We start from the raw sequence: 19,021 nt of genomic DNA, 5'->3' as shown, positions 1-19,021 counted from the left end.
AATAGCATAAACCACCACATGCTCATCTGTTATATGTTATGCTTAATTTTCATAATTTACTTCTCGGATTTGACACTTCTCAATTCTGATTCTCCAGCATCTGCAGTCCTCACTTTCTCTGAGATGTTCCTTTAGGTGACCCGTAAAAACGTAGCTTGGGCACTCCTTGTGTACAAGTTAATTGTGTTCTAAGGCAAAAGTAGCTAGGAGGTCAAATGACCCTAGAGAAAATCTTTTAGTCCTAATTTGACTTTGAATTGGATTTATACTTGACATAGCATTGAATGGAAATATTGTGAAATTTCTTTGTCCATGGAATGTTGCTGCTTATGCTCAGAAGTTCGTTCAATCTTGGTTGAAAAATTTTAGCATTATGAACTGGGTAATGTTTCATATAGCTTTGTGTAAATGCATGACACAAACAACCACCATCACTAGTATGCTAATAAGAGTTTGTCCTAATCTCATGGTTTTTTTTTTGGAAAAAAAGGCATCCATGGGAAAAATTGCTGCAATGTTGACCTGTCCCAGAGAGTTTGTTTAGAAAGAATGTCTTTGGCCTGTCTTGGCCTAATTATTTAGCTGGTATTTGAAATTGTTGAGCTAAATTTAATTTATTTATAAATAGGATCTGTGCATATTACATACTGACCAGTAAATAGCATGGGAAAAAGGGGGGAAAAGCATAGCTTCAATCAATTTTTTTTACTTTTCTTTGCAAACATTGGCAACATTTTCCACAGCTTAAAATCATTCATTTTTGCTGCCTAAAATTAGTTACTGATGTTTTTGTGGTTGGATGCTGTTAAGGAGCAGTTACTCAACTGTTTGGTTCCAACAGTTTTTGCAGTAAATAAACATGTTGAGGTTTCCAACTTTTAAAATACCATTATGAAAGAAAGGTAGTTGGTGGTTGCTTCTGTGTTGTCATTTACTTGCCCGAATGCAGTCCAGGAAGAACGAGTTAAAAATTGGGAAAACTGAGGCCTCAGTCACCAAGCTGCAAGTCCTAACCTAGGGATTCCCAAACTGGAGTTCAGGACTCCGAATGAGGTTGTGAGCTCTGAAATAGCAGTGGCTGATCACTATTCCCCTTGCCCTAAAAGATCATTGTCTGTACCCCCACCACTCACCCAAGAATTGTAACAATTTTCAAGCTTTGAAATCCTGGCTCATATAAATTTCCTTTCACTCACCTCTGGCTTGTCTCACCTCCATTTAAAAAGTTTCATTCTCATTACTAAATACATCTATGTCCATTCTATCACCTCCAAAAATACGCACATGTCTAATTCTCTTGCTTTAAGTATTTGAGTGAGACTTTGGACATTTGATAAGGTTCCCCATTGTAGGCTCATTCAGAAGGTCAGGAGGAATGGGATACAGGGGAACTTAGCTGTCTGGATATAGAATTGGCTGGCCAACAGAAGACAGTGAGTGGTAGTAGAAGGAAAATATTCTGCTTGGAAGTCAGTGGTGAGTGGTGTTCCACAGGGCTCTGTCCTTGGGCCTCTACTGTTCGTTAATTTTATTAATGACTTGGATGAGGAGATTGAAGGATGGGTTAGCAAGTTTGCAGACGACACAAAGATTGGAGGTGTCGTTGACAGTATAGAGGGCTGTTGTAGGCTGCAGCAGGACATTGACAGGATGCAGAGATGGGTTGAGAGGTGGCAGATGGAGTTCAACCTCGATAAATGCGAGGTGATGCGTTTTGGAAGGTCGAATTTGAAAGCTGAGTACAGGATTAAGGATAGGATTCTTGGCAGTGTGGAGGAACAGAGGGATCTTGGTGTGCAGGTCCATAGATCCCTTAAAATGGCCACCCAAGTGGACAGGGTTGTTAAGAAAGCATATGGTATTTTGGCTTTCATTAACAGGGGGATTGAGTTTAAGAGTCGTGAGATCTTGTTGCAGCTCTATAAAACTTTGGTTAGACCGCACTTGGAATACTGCGTCCAGTTCTGGTCACCCTATTATAGGAAAGATGTGGATGCTTTGGAGAGGGTTCAGAGGAGGTTTACCAGGATGCTGCCTGGACTGGAGGGCTTATCTTATGAAGAGAGGTTGACTGAGCTCGGACTTTTTTCACTGGAGAAAAGGAGGAGGAGAGGGGACCTAATTGAGGTATACAAGATAATGAGAGGCATAGGTAGAGTCGATAGCCAGAGACTATTTCCCAGGGCAGAAATGGCTAACACGAGGGATCGTAGTTTTAAACTGGTTGGAGGAAAGTATAGAGGGGATGTCAGAGGCGGGTTCTTTACACAGAGTTGTGAGAGCATGGAATGCGTTACCAGCAGCAGTTGTGGAGGCAGGGTCATTGGGGACATTTAATAAACTCCTGGACATGCATATGGTCACAGAAATTTGAGGGTGCATACGTGAGGATCAATGGTCGGCACAACATCATGGGCTGAAGGGCCTGTTCTGTGCTGTACTGTTCTATGTTCTGTATGGCACATCTCCAGCATACAGGGAGACTTCTGTCCCACTGTCTGCTTGTATCGCCTTTTATTTTGCTCTGTCATTGGTTATGCCTTCAGCATTTCATCACTAGTCTTTTGAAAGGGATGCTATGTAAATGAAAGTTGGTGCAAAAAGAATTGTACTTGTCAGGAATGTACTTGTACAAATCTGTAATCTTGAAACAAAGAGCAACCAACGGTGATCTCTGTAAGCTATATGCAGTTGTGCAGCAGCTCAAAGATAAAGTTTAGTCCATTCAAACTGTCCCCTTTAGCTTATACATCTGTTATGGGGGATAAAGGACACAATATATTCAAATTAACATGCTATGCATAACAGAATTTAAAGGAGAAATTCCATTATTTTTTAATTTTGCATTGTCAAAGCCAACATTTTTTGAAGCTAAGTCATTATCTCACAGTGATCAGTGCACCTTAGCAGTTAACATTTAAGTATGTTCTTGCCTGTGAATGGTAATGTCACATCTCAGTAGGGTAGTGCACTCAAAATCAAGCCCCACTCTTCCTTTTGTTTTTTTTTATATATCTTTGTTGTTGATGCAAGGTTTGCACACCCCTACACTCTAATTCATTGGTTGAGAACTTGTCCTTTCACTGTCTTTGAAGGTATCCCCATTTCAACAGGGAATTTAGAGAAAAATGAGAGAAAGCCAGCTTGCTGTTACTGGAGTTTACTGGTCCTTTTCATGCATAAGGTAGAGTTTTTTTTTATGCTTTGTCTTTGAAGGCTGGATAGTTCTATCCTGCACTAGCCCCAAACGTGACATGGTTACATTGTCAGGAGCCATTCAGAATATTGTTATCAAGCAATTCTCCCTTGGTTTAAAACCATGTCTGCTTTTGCTCTCCAGACTTTGTTCTCTGACCTTCCTCAAATCCTTTTAGGAGAGAAGCTAAGCTCTGATCTAAATGCAATGCTGGTGTTTTTTCAGCAATTTTTTTTTAAAAATTGCTCATCCTGGATTCTTTTGAACTGAAGACCATGCTCATTGTCTTGCATGTTTACTCTACTAGTTATAAACTGAACAATATCAACATCTTTCCACTAACCAAAACAGATCCACAGTCAACTGTTACCTGACAAAAAGTTGGATTTAAATCGCTGTTCTGGTAGGATTCTCTGACATTTTCTTAAGATGAAAACCCTTCTAAGAAGCATCCAATAACCATCTACCTCTATTTCCAAATCCAAATTCCAAAGCTTGCCAATATATAAAAATTATGCACCCTTCTTTACAATATTGTAGTCATTTAAATAAAGGGGAAGGGCTACATTAATACAACAAATGGATAGAAAACCAATGACAGTTGTAGGAGCAAATTATTGCAGATGCTGGAACTAGTCTGGAAAACACAAATGTTGAAAATCACAGCAGGACGTATCGAGGAATATGGAGTCAATGCAGCTGCATGAAGTTAGGATGTAGATAGAGTGTGATGTTATTCAGTGGAACAAGCTCAAGGGACTGATTAATCTGTTCCTAACTTCTACAAATGATTAAAGTAACAAATAAAATCTCACTTTGCAGCATTTCAGATGATCTGAAGTTTATGGCTTAAACACCTTGCGGAGATTCTGGAATCGACTCAGGGTGTATTGGAGAATTAAAGTTTAGAGATAACAAAAATGTGGATGGGGGTGGGTTGAACTGGAGATTAGCTGAGGCCAGTGTGGAACCAAGCAATATGACAGAGCTGATCAAAGGTGGTCTTAGTAATAACATTGATTGGGGTTGTAAGCTCCTCTTGGTCAATTATGACAACAGTTTTGAACATTCTGGTTCAATCTCAGACATATGCCAAGAAGTGGATTTTTAAAAAAAACCCAAAAATAGAACATGACAAGGAAATTCAAATTGAAATACAGATTAATCACTAAGAATGAAGAAAAAAAAGTCATTTATTCAAAACATAATTATTATGGCATTTTTGCAATAACAAATATTCCCCCTTGGTACATGTCATACAGAAGGAATAAGAGAAAAAAACTGCCATGAGTAGCAGTGATTGCAAAAAGATTTAAATAGCATAATCACAAACCGGTTGAGCTAAGGAATTGGGCACAGTGTTCTGTTTTAGTCTACTGAACTGTGGATAGAAAATTGACGATATAAATAGCTAAATTAAAACTATATTAATAATACTTATAGGAGGTGTATGACTTCTATTTTTGCCAAAATTGTGCTTAGGGCTGTTTACTTAGTCAATGTGTTACTTTTCCAACTGTGGTTCCAGGTATTCAAACAGTTAATCTACAAGTAGGTGAAAGTGAGGACTGCAGATGCTGGAAAAGCACAGCAAGTCAGGCAGCATCCGAGGAGCGGGGAAATCGACATTTCGGGCAAAAGCCCTTCATCAGGAATGAGGCAGGGAACCAGTTTCCTCATTTCCCTCCCCCCACCTTACTCCAGTTCCAACCTGCCAGCTCAGCACCATCCTCATGCCCTGTCCTACCTGCCAATCTTCCTTCCCACTTATCCACTCCACCTTCCTCTCCAACCTATCACCTTCATCCCCACTTCATCCACCTATTGCACTCTTAGCCATCTTCTCCCCAGCCCCTCCCATTTATCTCTCCACTCCGGAGGCTCCCTGCCTCCTTCCTAATGAAGGGCTTTTGCCCGAAACATCAATTTTCCACCTTGAATGCTGCCTGACCTGCTGTGCTTTTCCAGCACCACTCTAATCTACAAGTAGGGTAACTAGGGTAATGTTTGGGAAGTAGAGACCACAATATAGATAGTATGTGTAGATGACTTTTTAAAAAAGAGGCAATTTGGGGCGAATATAATTTGAGATTTAATTCCCAAATAATGTTGGGACAAGAGTTGCAGAGGAATAATGATTGGAAATGTTTTTACATATTATCAAAAGGGTGTAAATAAATAATCTTTTTTCAAAACAAAAGTACTGTTTTGAGATTGAATAAGATGACTGAATCTAACTTGAAACACAAAAGACCAATTAAAACAAGAACAATCACCAAGAATGTTTTAAAAACAATCATAGGGAAGGAGCTTAGGGAAAAGTGAGACAATTTTTCTTTAAAAAGGGCAATAAATGAATAAGTATACAGTGAATTAAAGGGAAAGGATCAGGGTTACACAGTAATAAAAGAACAGTAGTGCCCCAAGAAGTATAGAATAACTAAGATATTTTGTACTTTGATTAGAGGTGGGCTATAGAAACATAGAACAATTAGCGGAGGCTATTATTCAATACTAAATAATTTGTTTAGGGTAAACACATTGATATCTGATAGTTTAAATCAAAAGGCTATCTGGGTAGCTAAAGAAAAAAAATTCTGGAAACACTTAGAACATTTAAAAGACCTAGATAGGGAAGGTTTACAGGGATATAGGCCAAATGTAGGTAAGTGGGGCTAGTTTAGTTTGAGAGGCCTTGGTCAGCAAGGATGAGTTGGACCAAAGAGTCTGTTTTCATACTGTATGATGCTAACTCTGTGACTGTATATCCTTGACTGTTCAGTTACAAAAGGTGGTAGAAAGGAAGAGGACTGAAATACCAGAGGACTGGATAGTGTGAAATATAACACCTCGCATCAAAGTTAAGACTCAAAGAAATGAGAAAATACTTTGTGTTGTTGAAAAAAAAGAGGTGTTTTGTTGAATTTTTTTGTCTGTCACTAATCGCGTCAATTCACAAGATTACCAAAGTACTAAATAAAACCAGAGTGCTGAACTTTAGAGTCATTGCAGTATAGTATACACTAGTTAACAATAGCTGGCTGTTAACTGCTAAACTTGGTTTACATTAAACCAGGCAGATTGCCTCTGAGAGGCATTGTCCTGTAGGTTATCATCTATTATGTTGAATTAACAGGGCACAATGTGCAATATGCTCTTTCTAGCTGTGAAGAAAATGTAGCATGGCCTGTGTACTGCAATTCATGTACCACGTTACTCTTTTGCTTAACGGAAACATCCTTTTAATAGTGACCGCTCCTGTTGCTATTGCGTAATAGCATTGACAAACAGCTGCATGATGATGCTATGTATGTAGGCCAAAACTTCCAAAGTCAGGCAGATTGTGGCAAACAGCAGATCCCTTCAGTTCGCAATAAACAAGTTACTGATTCCACAATTAGGCAACATGTTCTTATTGCACAAGTAATTACACTAATACCAATTTTTAGTATTAAAGGTGTACAATAATATATGTAAATTAGTAGCCATTTTTTTAAAATGGTTTCGGGGTCGAAATAATTTTTCCGCTTAAGAAATTTGCAAGGTGGATGGAATTGCAAAAAATTGACTTATTGTTTCTATGATAGGAAATTGATTCAGAAACGTTGCCAAACTATTTTACATTTCCACACAAACTCTAGCTGTCAATGGAAAGCAGGTTGCTGCAGTGACCATTAGTGGCAAAACCTTTCCATGATGTAATGCCAGAAGAGTTGACAAATAATGTGTTGTAGGTGTCTCTGGGTTGTCTTGGGCTTTTCAAGACATTCACCATGACTTTGTCGAGCTAGGCTAAGAATAAAATCAACATTACCTAGGCCAAAGGAAAATTTTGGTTTATTTCTGTACCTGCAAACTTAATCCCATCTGAATAATTGTGTCCCCAGCAATACAGCAATTCCTTGGCACTGCTCTGGAAATGTCAAGACTTTGTGCACGTAGAGCCGGGACTTTAACCAATCACTATCTGACTTGGAAATAGTCCTAAGGTTAATAACATGTTCTAACTTGAAGCAGTTATATGTCAAACTGCAACGAACCTGATTGTGATGGGTATACAGTGAACTGAACAATGGGCATCTAATCTAATTAAGTCAGATTCCATTGTATCATGATAGAAGAAAACCCCAGTTGAAAGAAAACAAATCTATTAGAGGAGCAGAAAATACAACAGGGAGTTATACAGCTGCAGTATTAAAATTTGTTCTGGCTTATTCTAAGTGAATTTCGTATATTTACCAGAGTGGTGTTTCAGTTACTGTACTTGTTTATATTTTGTGGATGTATACAAAACCCAGCTGGCTGTTGAACTGTATGTATAATAAAAGACTTGGAATATCTGCCTTGGCCATCAAAAGCTGCAGTCCAATGAATTATATTAATTTTTTAATATTCTAATTTTCAAGATGTTTGCAGGAATCGACCTGTCATACCCAGATCATTTGTTTTCTATTGCCAACTTTTTTTTAAATGCACAAGCTATAGTTTAAAGTTAATCTGGTAAATAGCAACCATGATTAGTAGTATATGCTTAAATGTATCTTCACGGCTTAAATGACTTTGATAAATAATTTAAGCTTATTCCTTCAAGGCACTACCTGAATTAGATTAGATTAGATTACTTACAGTGTGGAAACATGCCCTTCGGCCCAACAAGTCCACACCGACCCTCTGAAGAGCAACCCACCCAGACCCATTCCCCTACATTTACCCCTTTACCTAACACTATGGGCAATTTAGCATGGCCAATTCACCTAACCTGCACATTTTTGGACTGTGGGAGGAAATCGGAGCACCTGGAGGAAACCCATGCAGACACGGGGAAAATGTGCAAACTCCACACAGACAGTTGCCTGAGCTGAGAATTGCTTAAAGCATCCACTATTGTGTAAGTGAAGGGAGAGGAAAAAGACATGCCAATCATTTTTAAGCTTGGAATGTCTACAGTGTTCAGACTTTTAGATGTTTGAGGTATAGTGTCTCACTACTTTTAATAGAAGAATTAAATTTTACATGATTTGGCTTCCTAATAATTCTAAAAATTAGCTAAGCGAGGTAGTGTTTAAACTGATACTAACGTTCGTGGCGGTTAACATAGCAATAAATATGAGGTGTAGATTGTTCAATGAAAACATCATTAAACTACCTAGCTTGCTATTGGCACTCCAACCACCATATCCACCATTAGCAAAATGCACATTAATAATTGAGTGAAATTGTCCCCACCAATCTCAAGGGGCACACTGACAAAAATGATAGACAACTGAGAGTTATTACAAATTTTGGGATTTGCTGATTTAAGATTGTCAAGATTAGACTAGTGCTGCAAAAGCACAGCAGGTCAAGCTGCGTCCAAGGAGCAGGGAAAGCAACGTTTTGGGCAAAAGCACTTCTTCAGGAATAGATGCTCCCAGCCTCATTCCTGATTAAGGGTTTTTGCCCGAAACGTTGATTTTCCTGCTCGGATGCTGCCTGACCTGCTATACTTTTCCAGCACTGGTCTAATCTTGACTGTAATCTCCAGCATCTGCAGTACCCACTTTCGCTAGTTGACTTAAAATTGTGTTGATTCTACTGATTCATTGTGTGACCTTTGCACTCCATATAAAGATATTTAGTTGTCACTACAAACCATAGAACATCCTTTTGATCTATAGTCAGCTGAATGAAGGATATTCAAAAATATGCTCATTTATATAACTTACTACTTTGTTGAGTTCCTCTTTTGGTGCTCTGTGACCTAAGTCTCAAAACTGTGGAATAAAAATGTTAGATAATGGGAATGATACATTGCAATAACTATCTCAGGAGCTGCAATTTTTTATTGACAGTGTGGAAACATTTTACCTGTTCGGTTTCAGAAAAGTAACTCGATGTCTTATCCAGTAAACCTTTTTAAAATATATTTTACAGGAGCAGAACCTCTTCAGGATCCCCCCATCCAAAAAATACAAAAAAAGTTCACTTTATCAAAAATATGCGGCAATATGACACGAGAAATAGCAGGTAATAAATGAGTTGGCATGCACAACTCTGACTTGTGCACATGACATGAGAAACAATAATCTTTATGATTTGGTGTATTTTACATGTAATTTGCTGCTTAATATTCTATAGCTTCATGAACGTCAAGGGTTATTTACCTGGACTGTGTTCACATTGCAAGGTAGTATTAGTGCAGAGCACTTGTTTTCCGCTGTGGTCTTGGGTGTGCATGTAACCTGAGATGGGAGATCCATCTGATAGAAAAGTGTGGATTTTTGTTTTTAAAAGAAAGGGCATCTTGTCCTGTTATTGCAAAGCTTCATCCTATTAGTATAAATGGACAAAGTTATATGGTAAAAGTAGGGGAGTTTTGCTTCACCTTTACAGGAAATTAGTGAGACTGTTTTGACTACTGAGAGATTTGCAACTTCCTTGCATAAGAAGGATCGAATTGCATTTGAAGCAGTTCAGAAAAGGTTCCCTTGATTGATTCCCTGGGTTGAAGGGGTTACGTTATGATGAAGGCTTGAGCAGGATGTTACCTATATCTGTAGAATTTTGATCAATGAGAGGTAATCTTACTGGACTGTATGCAGTCCTGAGTGGATTTGACAAGGTGGAAGCTGAGAAAATGTTGTCCCCTTGTGGGAAGTCTAGAACCAGGAGGCACATTTAAAGATTATGGTTTCCCATTTAATTCTGGGAAGAGGATTTTTTTCCCCTGAGTCTTAGTGGGTGAAGTTATTTTACTAGACAGTGGTAAAGACTAGGCCATTTAAATTTAGATGTTGTCATCAATCAGTTCAGATGTGTTATGACACACTTCTGAATTGGGTGGAACTTGAAACTATACCTTCTGTCCTGAAGCTGGGCTGGCTACCACTGTAATATAAAAGCCCTTGTTTCTGCCCAGTTTTGAACTGGGGACCTTTCAGTGTGAGGTGAATGTGATAACCACTACAGTATAGGGCGGCTCAGTGGTTAGCACTGCTGCCTCTCAGCACCAGGGCCCGAGGTTCGATTCCAGCCTTGGGTGACTGTCTGTGTGGGTTTCCTCTGGGTACTCCGGTTTCCTCCCACAGTCCAAAGGTGTGCAGGTTAGGTGAATTGGCCATGCTAAATTTCCGTCACCACGTCTAACCCCGCCTCTTCGCCTATCGCCATCACCACGCCCAACCCCGCCTCCCCGTCCCCGCCCCCAGACCTAACCCTGCCCCCACACCCAGCTCCAGCCCCACACCAGGTCCTAGCTCCCAGCCCTGCCGTGTTTTCAATATCCCTCCAGACCTACCCCTCTCTGAGGATGAAAGATCAGTCCTCAGCAGATGCCTCACCTTCATTCCCCTACGCTCTCGGATTAATGAGTTCAACACGCAGCGTGACATCGAACAATTCTTCCGCCGCCTTCGCCTCCATGCCTACTTCTTTAACCAAGACTCTCGCCCACCCTCTGACGACCCCTTCTCCCGCCTCCAACACACCCCATCCACCTGGACACCCCGTGCTGGCCTCCTACCTGCCCTCGACCTCTTCATAGCCAACTGCCGCCGCGATATTAACCGCCACCTGAACTCCCCCACCCCTCTCACCCACTCCAACCTCTCACCCTCAGAACGCGCAGCCCTCCACTCCCTCCGTTGCAACCCCAACCTCACTATCAAACCAGCAGACAAGGGAGGCGCGGTAGTAGTTTGGCGCACCGACCTCTACACCGCTGAGGCCAAACGCCAGCTCGCAGATACCTCCTCCTACTGCCCCCTTGACCATGACCCCACCCCCCACCACCAAACCATCATCTCCCAGACCGTCCATAACCTCATCACCTCGAGGGGTCTCCCATCCACCGCCTTCAACCTCATAGTCCCACAACCCCGCACCGCCCGCTTCTACCTCCTGCCCAAAATCCACAAACCTGACTGCCCCGGCCGACCCATTGTCTCCGCCTGCTCCTGCCCCACCGAACTCATCTCCGCATACCTTGACACCGTCCTGTCCCCCTTAGTCCAAGAACTCCCCACCTACGTTCGGGACACCACCCATGCCCTCCACCTGCTCCATGATTTTCGCTTCCCTGGTCCCCAACGCCTTATTTTCACCATGGACATCCAATCCCTGTGCACCTCCATCCCCCATCACGAAGGACTCAAAGCCCTCCGCTTCTTTCTTTCCCGCCGTACCGACCAGTACCCTTCCACTGACACCCTCCTTTAACTGACTAAACTGGTCCTCACCCTGAACAACTTCTCTTTCCAATCCTCCCACTTCCTCCAAACGAAAGGAGTAGCCATGGGCCCCAGCTATGCCTGCCTCTTCGTAGGATATGTGGAACAATCCATCTTCCGCAACTACACTGGCCCCAACCCCACCTTTTCCTCCGCTACATCGATGACTGTATCGGCGCCGCCTCGTGCTCCTACGAGGAGGTTGAACGGTTCATCCACTTCACCAACACCTTCCACCTCAACCTCAAATTCACCTGGACAGTCTCAGATTCCTCCCTCCCCTTCCTCGACCTTTCTATTTCTATCTCAGGCGACCGAATCAACACGGACATCTACTACAAACCGACCGACTCCCACAGCTACCTGGACTACACCTTCTCCCATCCTGCCCCCTGTAAAAACGCCATCCCATTCTCCCAATTCCTTCGACTCCGCCGCATCTGCTCCCAGGAGGACCAGTTCCAAAAACGCACAACCCAGATGGCCGCCTCCTTCAAGGACCGCAATTTCCCCCCCGACGTGGTCGACGATGCCCACCACCGCATCTCTTCCACTTCCTGCTCCTCCGCCCTTGAGCCCCGCCCCTCCAACCGCCACCAGGACAGAACCCCACTGGTCCTCACCTACCACCCCACCAATCTCCATGTACAGCGCATCATCCGCCGTCATTTCCGCCACCTCCAAACGGACCCCACCACCAAGGATATATTTCCCTCCCCTCCCCTATCAGCATTCCGTAAAGACCACTCCCTCCGTGACTCCCTCGTCAGATCCACACCCCCCCACCAACCCAACCTCCACTCCTGGCACCTTCCCCTGCAACCGCAAGAGGTGCAAGACTTGCGCCCACACCTCCCCCCTCACCTCCCTCCAAGGCCCCAAAGGAAACTTCCATATCCGCCACAGATTCACCTGCACCTCCACACACATCATCTATTGCATCCTTTGCACCCGATGTGGCCTCCTCTATATTGGGGAGACAGGCCGGCTACTTGCGGAGCGTTTCAGAGAACACCTCTGGGACACCCGGACCAACCAACCCAACCACCCTGTGGCTCAACATTTCAATTCCCCCTCCCACTCCACCAAGGATATGCAGGTCTTTGGACTCCTCCATCGCCAGACCACAACAAAACGACGGTTGGAGGAAGAGCGCCTCATCTTCCGCCTAGGAACCCTCTAACCACAAGGGATGGACTCGGATTTCACCAGTTTCCTCATTTCCCCTCCCTCCACCTTGTCTCAGTCAAATCCATCGAATTCAGCACCGCCTTCCTAACCTGCAATCTTTTTCCCGACCTCTCCGCCCCCACCCCAGTCTGACCTATCACCCTCACCTTGACCTCTTTCCATCTATCACATTTCCGACGCCCCTCCCCCAAGTCCCTCCTCCCTACCTTTTATCTTAGCCTGCTGGACAAACTTTCCTCATTCCTGAAGAAGGGCTTGTGCCCGAAACGTCGATTCTCCTGTTCCCTGGATGCTGCCTGACCTGCTGCGCTTTTCCAGCAACACATTTTCAGCTCATACTAAATTGCCCATATTGTTAGGTGCATTAGTCAGAGGGAAATGGGACTGGGTGGGTTACTCTTCAGAGGGTCGGTGTGGACTTGTTGGGCCGAAGGGCCTGTTTCCACACTGCAGGGAATCTAAACCTAAACAGGTGGTCGTTGAATATATTCACAGCAGAATGAGAGAATTCTTTGATCGATAAGGGAGTTGAGATATGGGGTATGTATCAGCCATTATCTTACAAAATACATAGAGCAGGGTTGAGGGGCAGAATGACCTACTCATGCTGCTAATTCTTGTATAAATGTATCCTTGTTTGAAGCTGCAAATTTTAGAAATTCCTTTCCAATGAGATTACTGACCACAACAATTATGAAAGCATTTTTGTATAACAGTGATGTAATCTGAACATTTATAGGTGTTCGGACACAAATAGTATCATATTTCATATCTTTGTGGATACTTAAAATTCAACCAAACGGCAACCATTTACAAAAACGTAGTTGGAGGAGGGAGTCAACACGTTGAATATGCATCTAGCTTTCTACTTTTACATTTGATCTGAACTAAGGTCAAACAATACGTTTCCTAGAACAGATATAGAATGCAATTGTTTTATGATTACACTTGACTAATTCTTGCAGTGAAATTATTGCATCTTATCCACTTTGACCAAAACAGTGTGTGCTCATAATCTGTGTTTATTTTCTGCTAAAGTGATATGTATGTTTTGCACATATGCTCAACCCTGATTCCATTCTGAAGTTTTGCATTATTTGTGTGACATGCATTTCCCAAATAATACTGCACTTGGAATCAAGACAATACTATCAAAGCCATACTTCACTCAGCCCCACTAAGGAATAATAACAGAAATGTTGAAAATGTACAGAAGTTTATGGCACAGAAAGATTCCACTTATCTCATCATACTTGTAACATTTCTGTGGAAAATCTATATACTGTCATCAAATCTGTAGTTTTCTATTTCCTCAAATATTTCTCCACTCATTTTTAACAGCAGCTATTGATTTTTTTTTCCCACTTGACTATGGAATTCATTAAAGCACTCTACATTTAAAAAACAAAATTTTAATCTTGCTGTGTATTCTTTTGATTGTTTTTCCCAGTAGTTACTAATTCACCAATCTGTGGATATACTTCTCACATTTGCCTGACCAAAGTCTCAGTTTCCTTTAAATTCATTAATGAAAGCTAGCTAAAGCTGAGGAGACCAACATCTTTTAATTCGTCTTTAATTGGCCTTGAGATTTTATTTCTTTGTCCCACTGTAATGTCCAAAAAAAACTGTCATTCCAAGTTCAAGTCAACTTAGTTTACAATTGTGTGCAGTAAATGTCCTAAGTCCTGTCTGTCCAATCAACTAGATTATATCTAAAGTCGTGATAGTCACATTATTTTTATCTGTAAATTTTGATGCAATATATCTATACTTAAAACTAATGATCATATATTGAGGATAGATAAAGTTGCCAGAGAACCATAGGACTGCTTTCTCATCAGAGAGAGACAGTTGGTGGTTTAATCTGAGGGTCACAACACAAGGTGAGGTTGAGAAGTTGGTATTTTTAAAAATTTATTCGTGGGATGTGGGCATCTCTGGTTGGGTCAGCATTTATTGCAAATCGCTGGTTGCCCTTCATAAGATCGTGGTTAGCTTGCCTTCTTAAAATGTTGTAGTAAACGTGCTGTAGGTTAATCCACAATGCTATTTGGAAGGAAATTCCAGGATTTTGACCCAGTAACAGTGAAGGAACAGTAATAATTTCCAAGTCAGGATGATGAGCAGCCTGGAGAGGAATTTGCAGGTGCTAGTGGTTCCATATATCTACTGTACTGGTCGTTCCAGAGAAAGGTGGTTGTGGGTTTGGAACGTGCTATCTAAGGAGCTTTGGTGAATTTCTGATTTGCATCTACTAGACAGTGCACACTACTGCCACTGAGCAGCAAAGTGGAGGGAGTGGATGTGGTGCCGGTAAAGCAGGCTGCTTTGTCCTGGATGGTGTCCAGCATATTGAATTAGAGATGCACCCATCCACGCAACAGGGAAGTATTCCATCTTATTCCTGACTTGTGTCTAGATGATGGACAGGCTTTGTGGAGTCCAAAAGTGATTTACTCGCCACATTATCCCTAGCCTGTGCCCTGCTCGTGTAGCCATTGTGTTTATGTGGTGAATTTCTGATCCATGCTAACCCCTAAGATGTTGATAGTGGAGGATTCAGTGATGGTTGCAACGTTGAATGTCGAGAGGCGCTGGTTATTAGAGGTGGTCATTACTTGCTATTTGTGTAATACAAATGTTAATTCATGAACGCTCTTCGTAATCCCAGCTAGTCCTGGAATTGTACCATGCTATTTGCATCACACTGCATTGCAAACCAGCCTCCAGTCAGCTGCACAAACTGATAATAATATTTGTCTGACATTGAGACCTGAAATACACTGTTCTTTATCCTCTCCAGTCTGATAGAAACCCAAGATAATGATGAATAGATATTTATCCCGTACTGTTCCATATATGCTATCATGTTCCTGATGCAATATTGTCCAGGTGTCTCAACAAAATGCCTTTTGAAGACCGATATGCACACATATACTGAATTTCATGGATCAGAATATTCCATTATTTCCTCAGAGCTCTGGAAACTTTGTAGAATAGGTTTGACTTTTACAAATCTGAATAGGCTGCTCTTAATTAATTGGCTTGCATATTGTTTTCCCAATTCCATTCTTTGAGCATAAGGAATCTTGCATTCCTCCAATGCAACTTGCATTGGTAAATATGTTTAAGCTATGTGGTCAGATTTGTGAATGGTATTATATGGACAAATCATGGAATATTGCTTGTATTCTGTAGCGACATACTCTTGTTTAAAATAGTTGCTTTTGAATAGACTTCAGATTCAAATATAAATATTACACTTAAAATTAGTTTCTGGTACATGTGACTGTGCAATTGTTGACTAATGCTGACTTTATTGATTTCTTTTTAAGGATAGTTCTTATCTGTGCTAAAAGGTCACTGTGCTCAGCTTTTTCTGTACTGCCTTATGGAGAATTCAACACTACTGGGTAAGAATATTTTGTTTTCAACTGAAGTTCAAATATTACAATTTTCTATTGTGCTGGATAAAATCATCATTTTTTCCAAAACTTCATTTTCCTCAAGTGAAACTCAACTAATTTATACAGCGTCAATGTAGCATCAGTTGAAAGCAATTTTGTTTGCCACTGAAACTCATTGTGTGTATGTATAGCCAGAATCCTGACTCTGAGCTGAGGCCAGAAAGCAGCCACAGCTTTGGATGAAGTAATGTTGATTTACTCCTTTTATGAGTTTGGACCTTACTCATCGTGTAAATTAGGCACAATGAAGCTGAAACCATTCTGCACCACCACCAAAAACAACAAAACCTAGCATTTTTAAACCCCCTTTAAGAAAATAAAACATTCAGATGAAATTTTGCAGATTCTTTAACAAAATTGTGTGACACAGAACCACTAAGAAAATATTAGAGTAAGTAAAGGAATATCTTGAAGGAGTAAAAAGAATTGGAAAGGATTGCAGAAAGTAGGACTTTTGGTAGCTGAAGGTGCAGTTAAAAACTGGGAATGCTCATGGGATGAAATTGGAAGGACTTATTTTAAATCAGGAGAATAGAAGTGTGGAAGAAAGAGTTACTTGAGGGTAGGAATGACTATTTTAAAATCAAGCATTGCTGATATGGAAGCCAACATAGGTCAATAAATACAGGGTATTGGATCAATTACTTAATATAAGGTGGCACATGGACAGCAGAGTTTTAGATAACCTGAAGCAAGTGTGCAGGAGATGAGCCAGGACTGAAATAAACAAACCTAGAGATGACAAAGGTATGGATAAAGGTATCAACGGAAGATGAACTGAGGTGCAAAAGTGAAAATAGGTGATCTGAGACATGGTGCAGAAATGTGATTAGAAATTCATTGGCTCAATTGCAACTCCAAGATTGGGAAGCATTTCATTCAACAGACAGTTGCAGTGGAAAGGAATATTTTAATTCATAGGATGTGAACACCATGGGCTCTGCCAGTCCCTAATTATCCTTGAGAAGATGGTGGTAAATGGCTCTAGTTCCTGCAGTATACAAAGTTTGTGCGAAGATTTGTAGTTCGGATGCTCGTTGTTGTGGTTCTGTTCGCCGAGCTGGAAGTTTTTGTTGCAAACGTTTCGTCCCCTGGCTAGGCGACATCATCAGTGCTTGGGAGCCTCCTGCGAAGCACTTCTTTGATGTTTCCTCCGGTGTTTATAGTGGTCTGTCCCTGCCGCTTCCGGTTGTCAGTTTCAGCTGTCCGCTGTAGTGGTTGGTATATTGGGTCCAGGTCGATGTGTTTGTTGATGGAGTTTGTGGATGAATGCCATGCCTCTGGGAATTCCCTGGCTGTTCTCTGTCTGGCTTGCCCTATGATAGTAGTGTTGTCCCAGTCGAATTCATGTTGCTTGTTGTCTGCGTGTGTGGCTACTAAGGATAGCTGGTCGTGTCGTTTCGTGGCTAGTTGATGTTCATGTATGCGGATTGTTAGCTGTCTTCCTGTTTGTCCTATATAGTGTTTTGTGCAGTCCTTGCATGGTATTTTGTACACTACATTAGTTTTGCTCATGTTGGGTATCGGGTCCTTCGTTCTGGTGAGTTGTTGTCTGAGCGTGGCTGTTGGTTTGTGTGCAGTTGAGTCCTAGGGCCACAACACACTGCAGTATACCAGAACTGCAAAAAGAAGGGGAACACCTATACAAGGTATTCGCCAAAAACGGATACCCGCGCAACTTCATCAACGGATGCCTAAGAGAAAGACCACAGAACGAGGACATACCACAACCAAAAGGACTAGCCACACTACCATACATCAGGAGCATCTCTGAACTGACAGCCAGACTACTGCGACCCCTAGGACTCATAACGGCACACAAACCAACAGCCACGCTCAGACAACAACTCACCAGAACGAAGGACCCGATACCCAACATGAGCAAAACTAATGTAGTGTACAAAATACCATGCAAGGACTGCACAAAACACTATATAGGACAAACAGCCACATGAACATCAACTAGCCACGAAACGACACGACCAGCTATCCTGAGTAGCCACACACGCAGACAATAAGCAACATTAATTCGACTGGGACAACACGACTATCATAGGGCAAGCCAGATAGAGAACAGCCAGGGAATTCCTAGAGGCATGGCATTCATCCACAAACTCCATCAACAAACACATCGACCTGGACCCAATATACCAACCACTACAGCGGACAGCTGAAACTGACAACCGGAAGCGGCAGGGACAGACCACTATAAACACCGGAGGAAACATCAAAGAAGCGCTTCGCAGGAGGCTCCCAAGCACTGATGATGTCGCCTAGCCAGGGGACGAAACGTTTGCAACAAAAACTTCCAGCTCGGCGAACAGGACCACAACATCCTGCAGTATACGTTTACCATGATGCTGTTACATAGAAGGTTTCATGAATTTGACTGAGTGAAAGAGTTGTGATATGTTTCTACGATGAAATGATATTTGATTTGGAAAATAATTTACTGATAGCAGTGTTCTTATGTTAATCTGTTGGAGTTAGTGATTAGGGATGTCCAATATTATTTGGACAGACTTTCCGTTCATGGAATACTAAACATCTGACAAGCTAGCTAACAAATTTGTTGACCATGGTAGGGCAAAATAGTAGTGAAAACTGTGTGCTCTCAGTAGTGTCCTTATATGGGATAAAGCCTTCAAAATTTCAGAATTCCAAATTGAAAAGGCTATTCAGACATATTATGGCAAGCTTCTGAACCAGATGAGACTTGATTCCCAAGTCATCTTGGCCCAGAAGCAGGCATATGGCCTCCATGCCCCAACATGTTCCAAAGAAAAATTTAGGTTTTTAATCAATATGTTCAGACACTTTTTTTTTTCTCAAAGATCTGGAGAGTTAGAACTTCAGCTTAGGCCTTCTGGCTCAGAATTAGGGACACCACTGCATTGCACCAGCCCCCTCAAAGAAAATTTAGATATGTAATGGCACACCTCTTAGAGTGGGTGGGA

At 41.8% G+C, this 19,021-nt stretch overlaps 1 protein-coding gene across 1 annotated transcript in view; it reads left to right on the top strand.

The window, feature by feature from the left end:
• The window catches only part of cables2b (Cdk5 and Abl enzyme substrate 2b), a 39,454-nt gene that overhangs the window by 2,473 nt on the left and 17,960 nt on the right, over positions 1-19,021 (top strand). The window contains exons 2-3 of the mRNA XM_043710632.2: positions 9,110-9,202; positions 15,933-16,010. Of these exons, the coding sequence (XP_043566567.1) occupies positions 9,110-9,202; positions 15,933-16,010 (171 nt within the window). The remainder of the gene's footprint in view (positions 1-9,109; positions 9,203-15,932; positions 16,011-19,021) is intronic.

This window comes from Chiloscyllium plagiosum, unplaced genomic scaffold, assembly GCF_037043375.1.
Source record: "Chiloscyllium plagiosum isolate Xiang-an unplaced genomic scaffold, Cpla_swu_hap1 HiC_scaffold_15, whole genome shotgun sequence".
NCBI classification, from domain to species: domain Eukaryota; kingdom Metazoa; phylum Chordata; class Chondrichthyes; order Orectolobiformes; family Hemiscylliidae; genus Chiloscyllium; species Chiloscyllium plagiosum.
The sequence above is the reverse complement of the archived record's forward strand: the minus strand, read 5'-3'. Positions and strand labels throughout refer to the sequence as shown.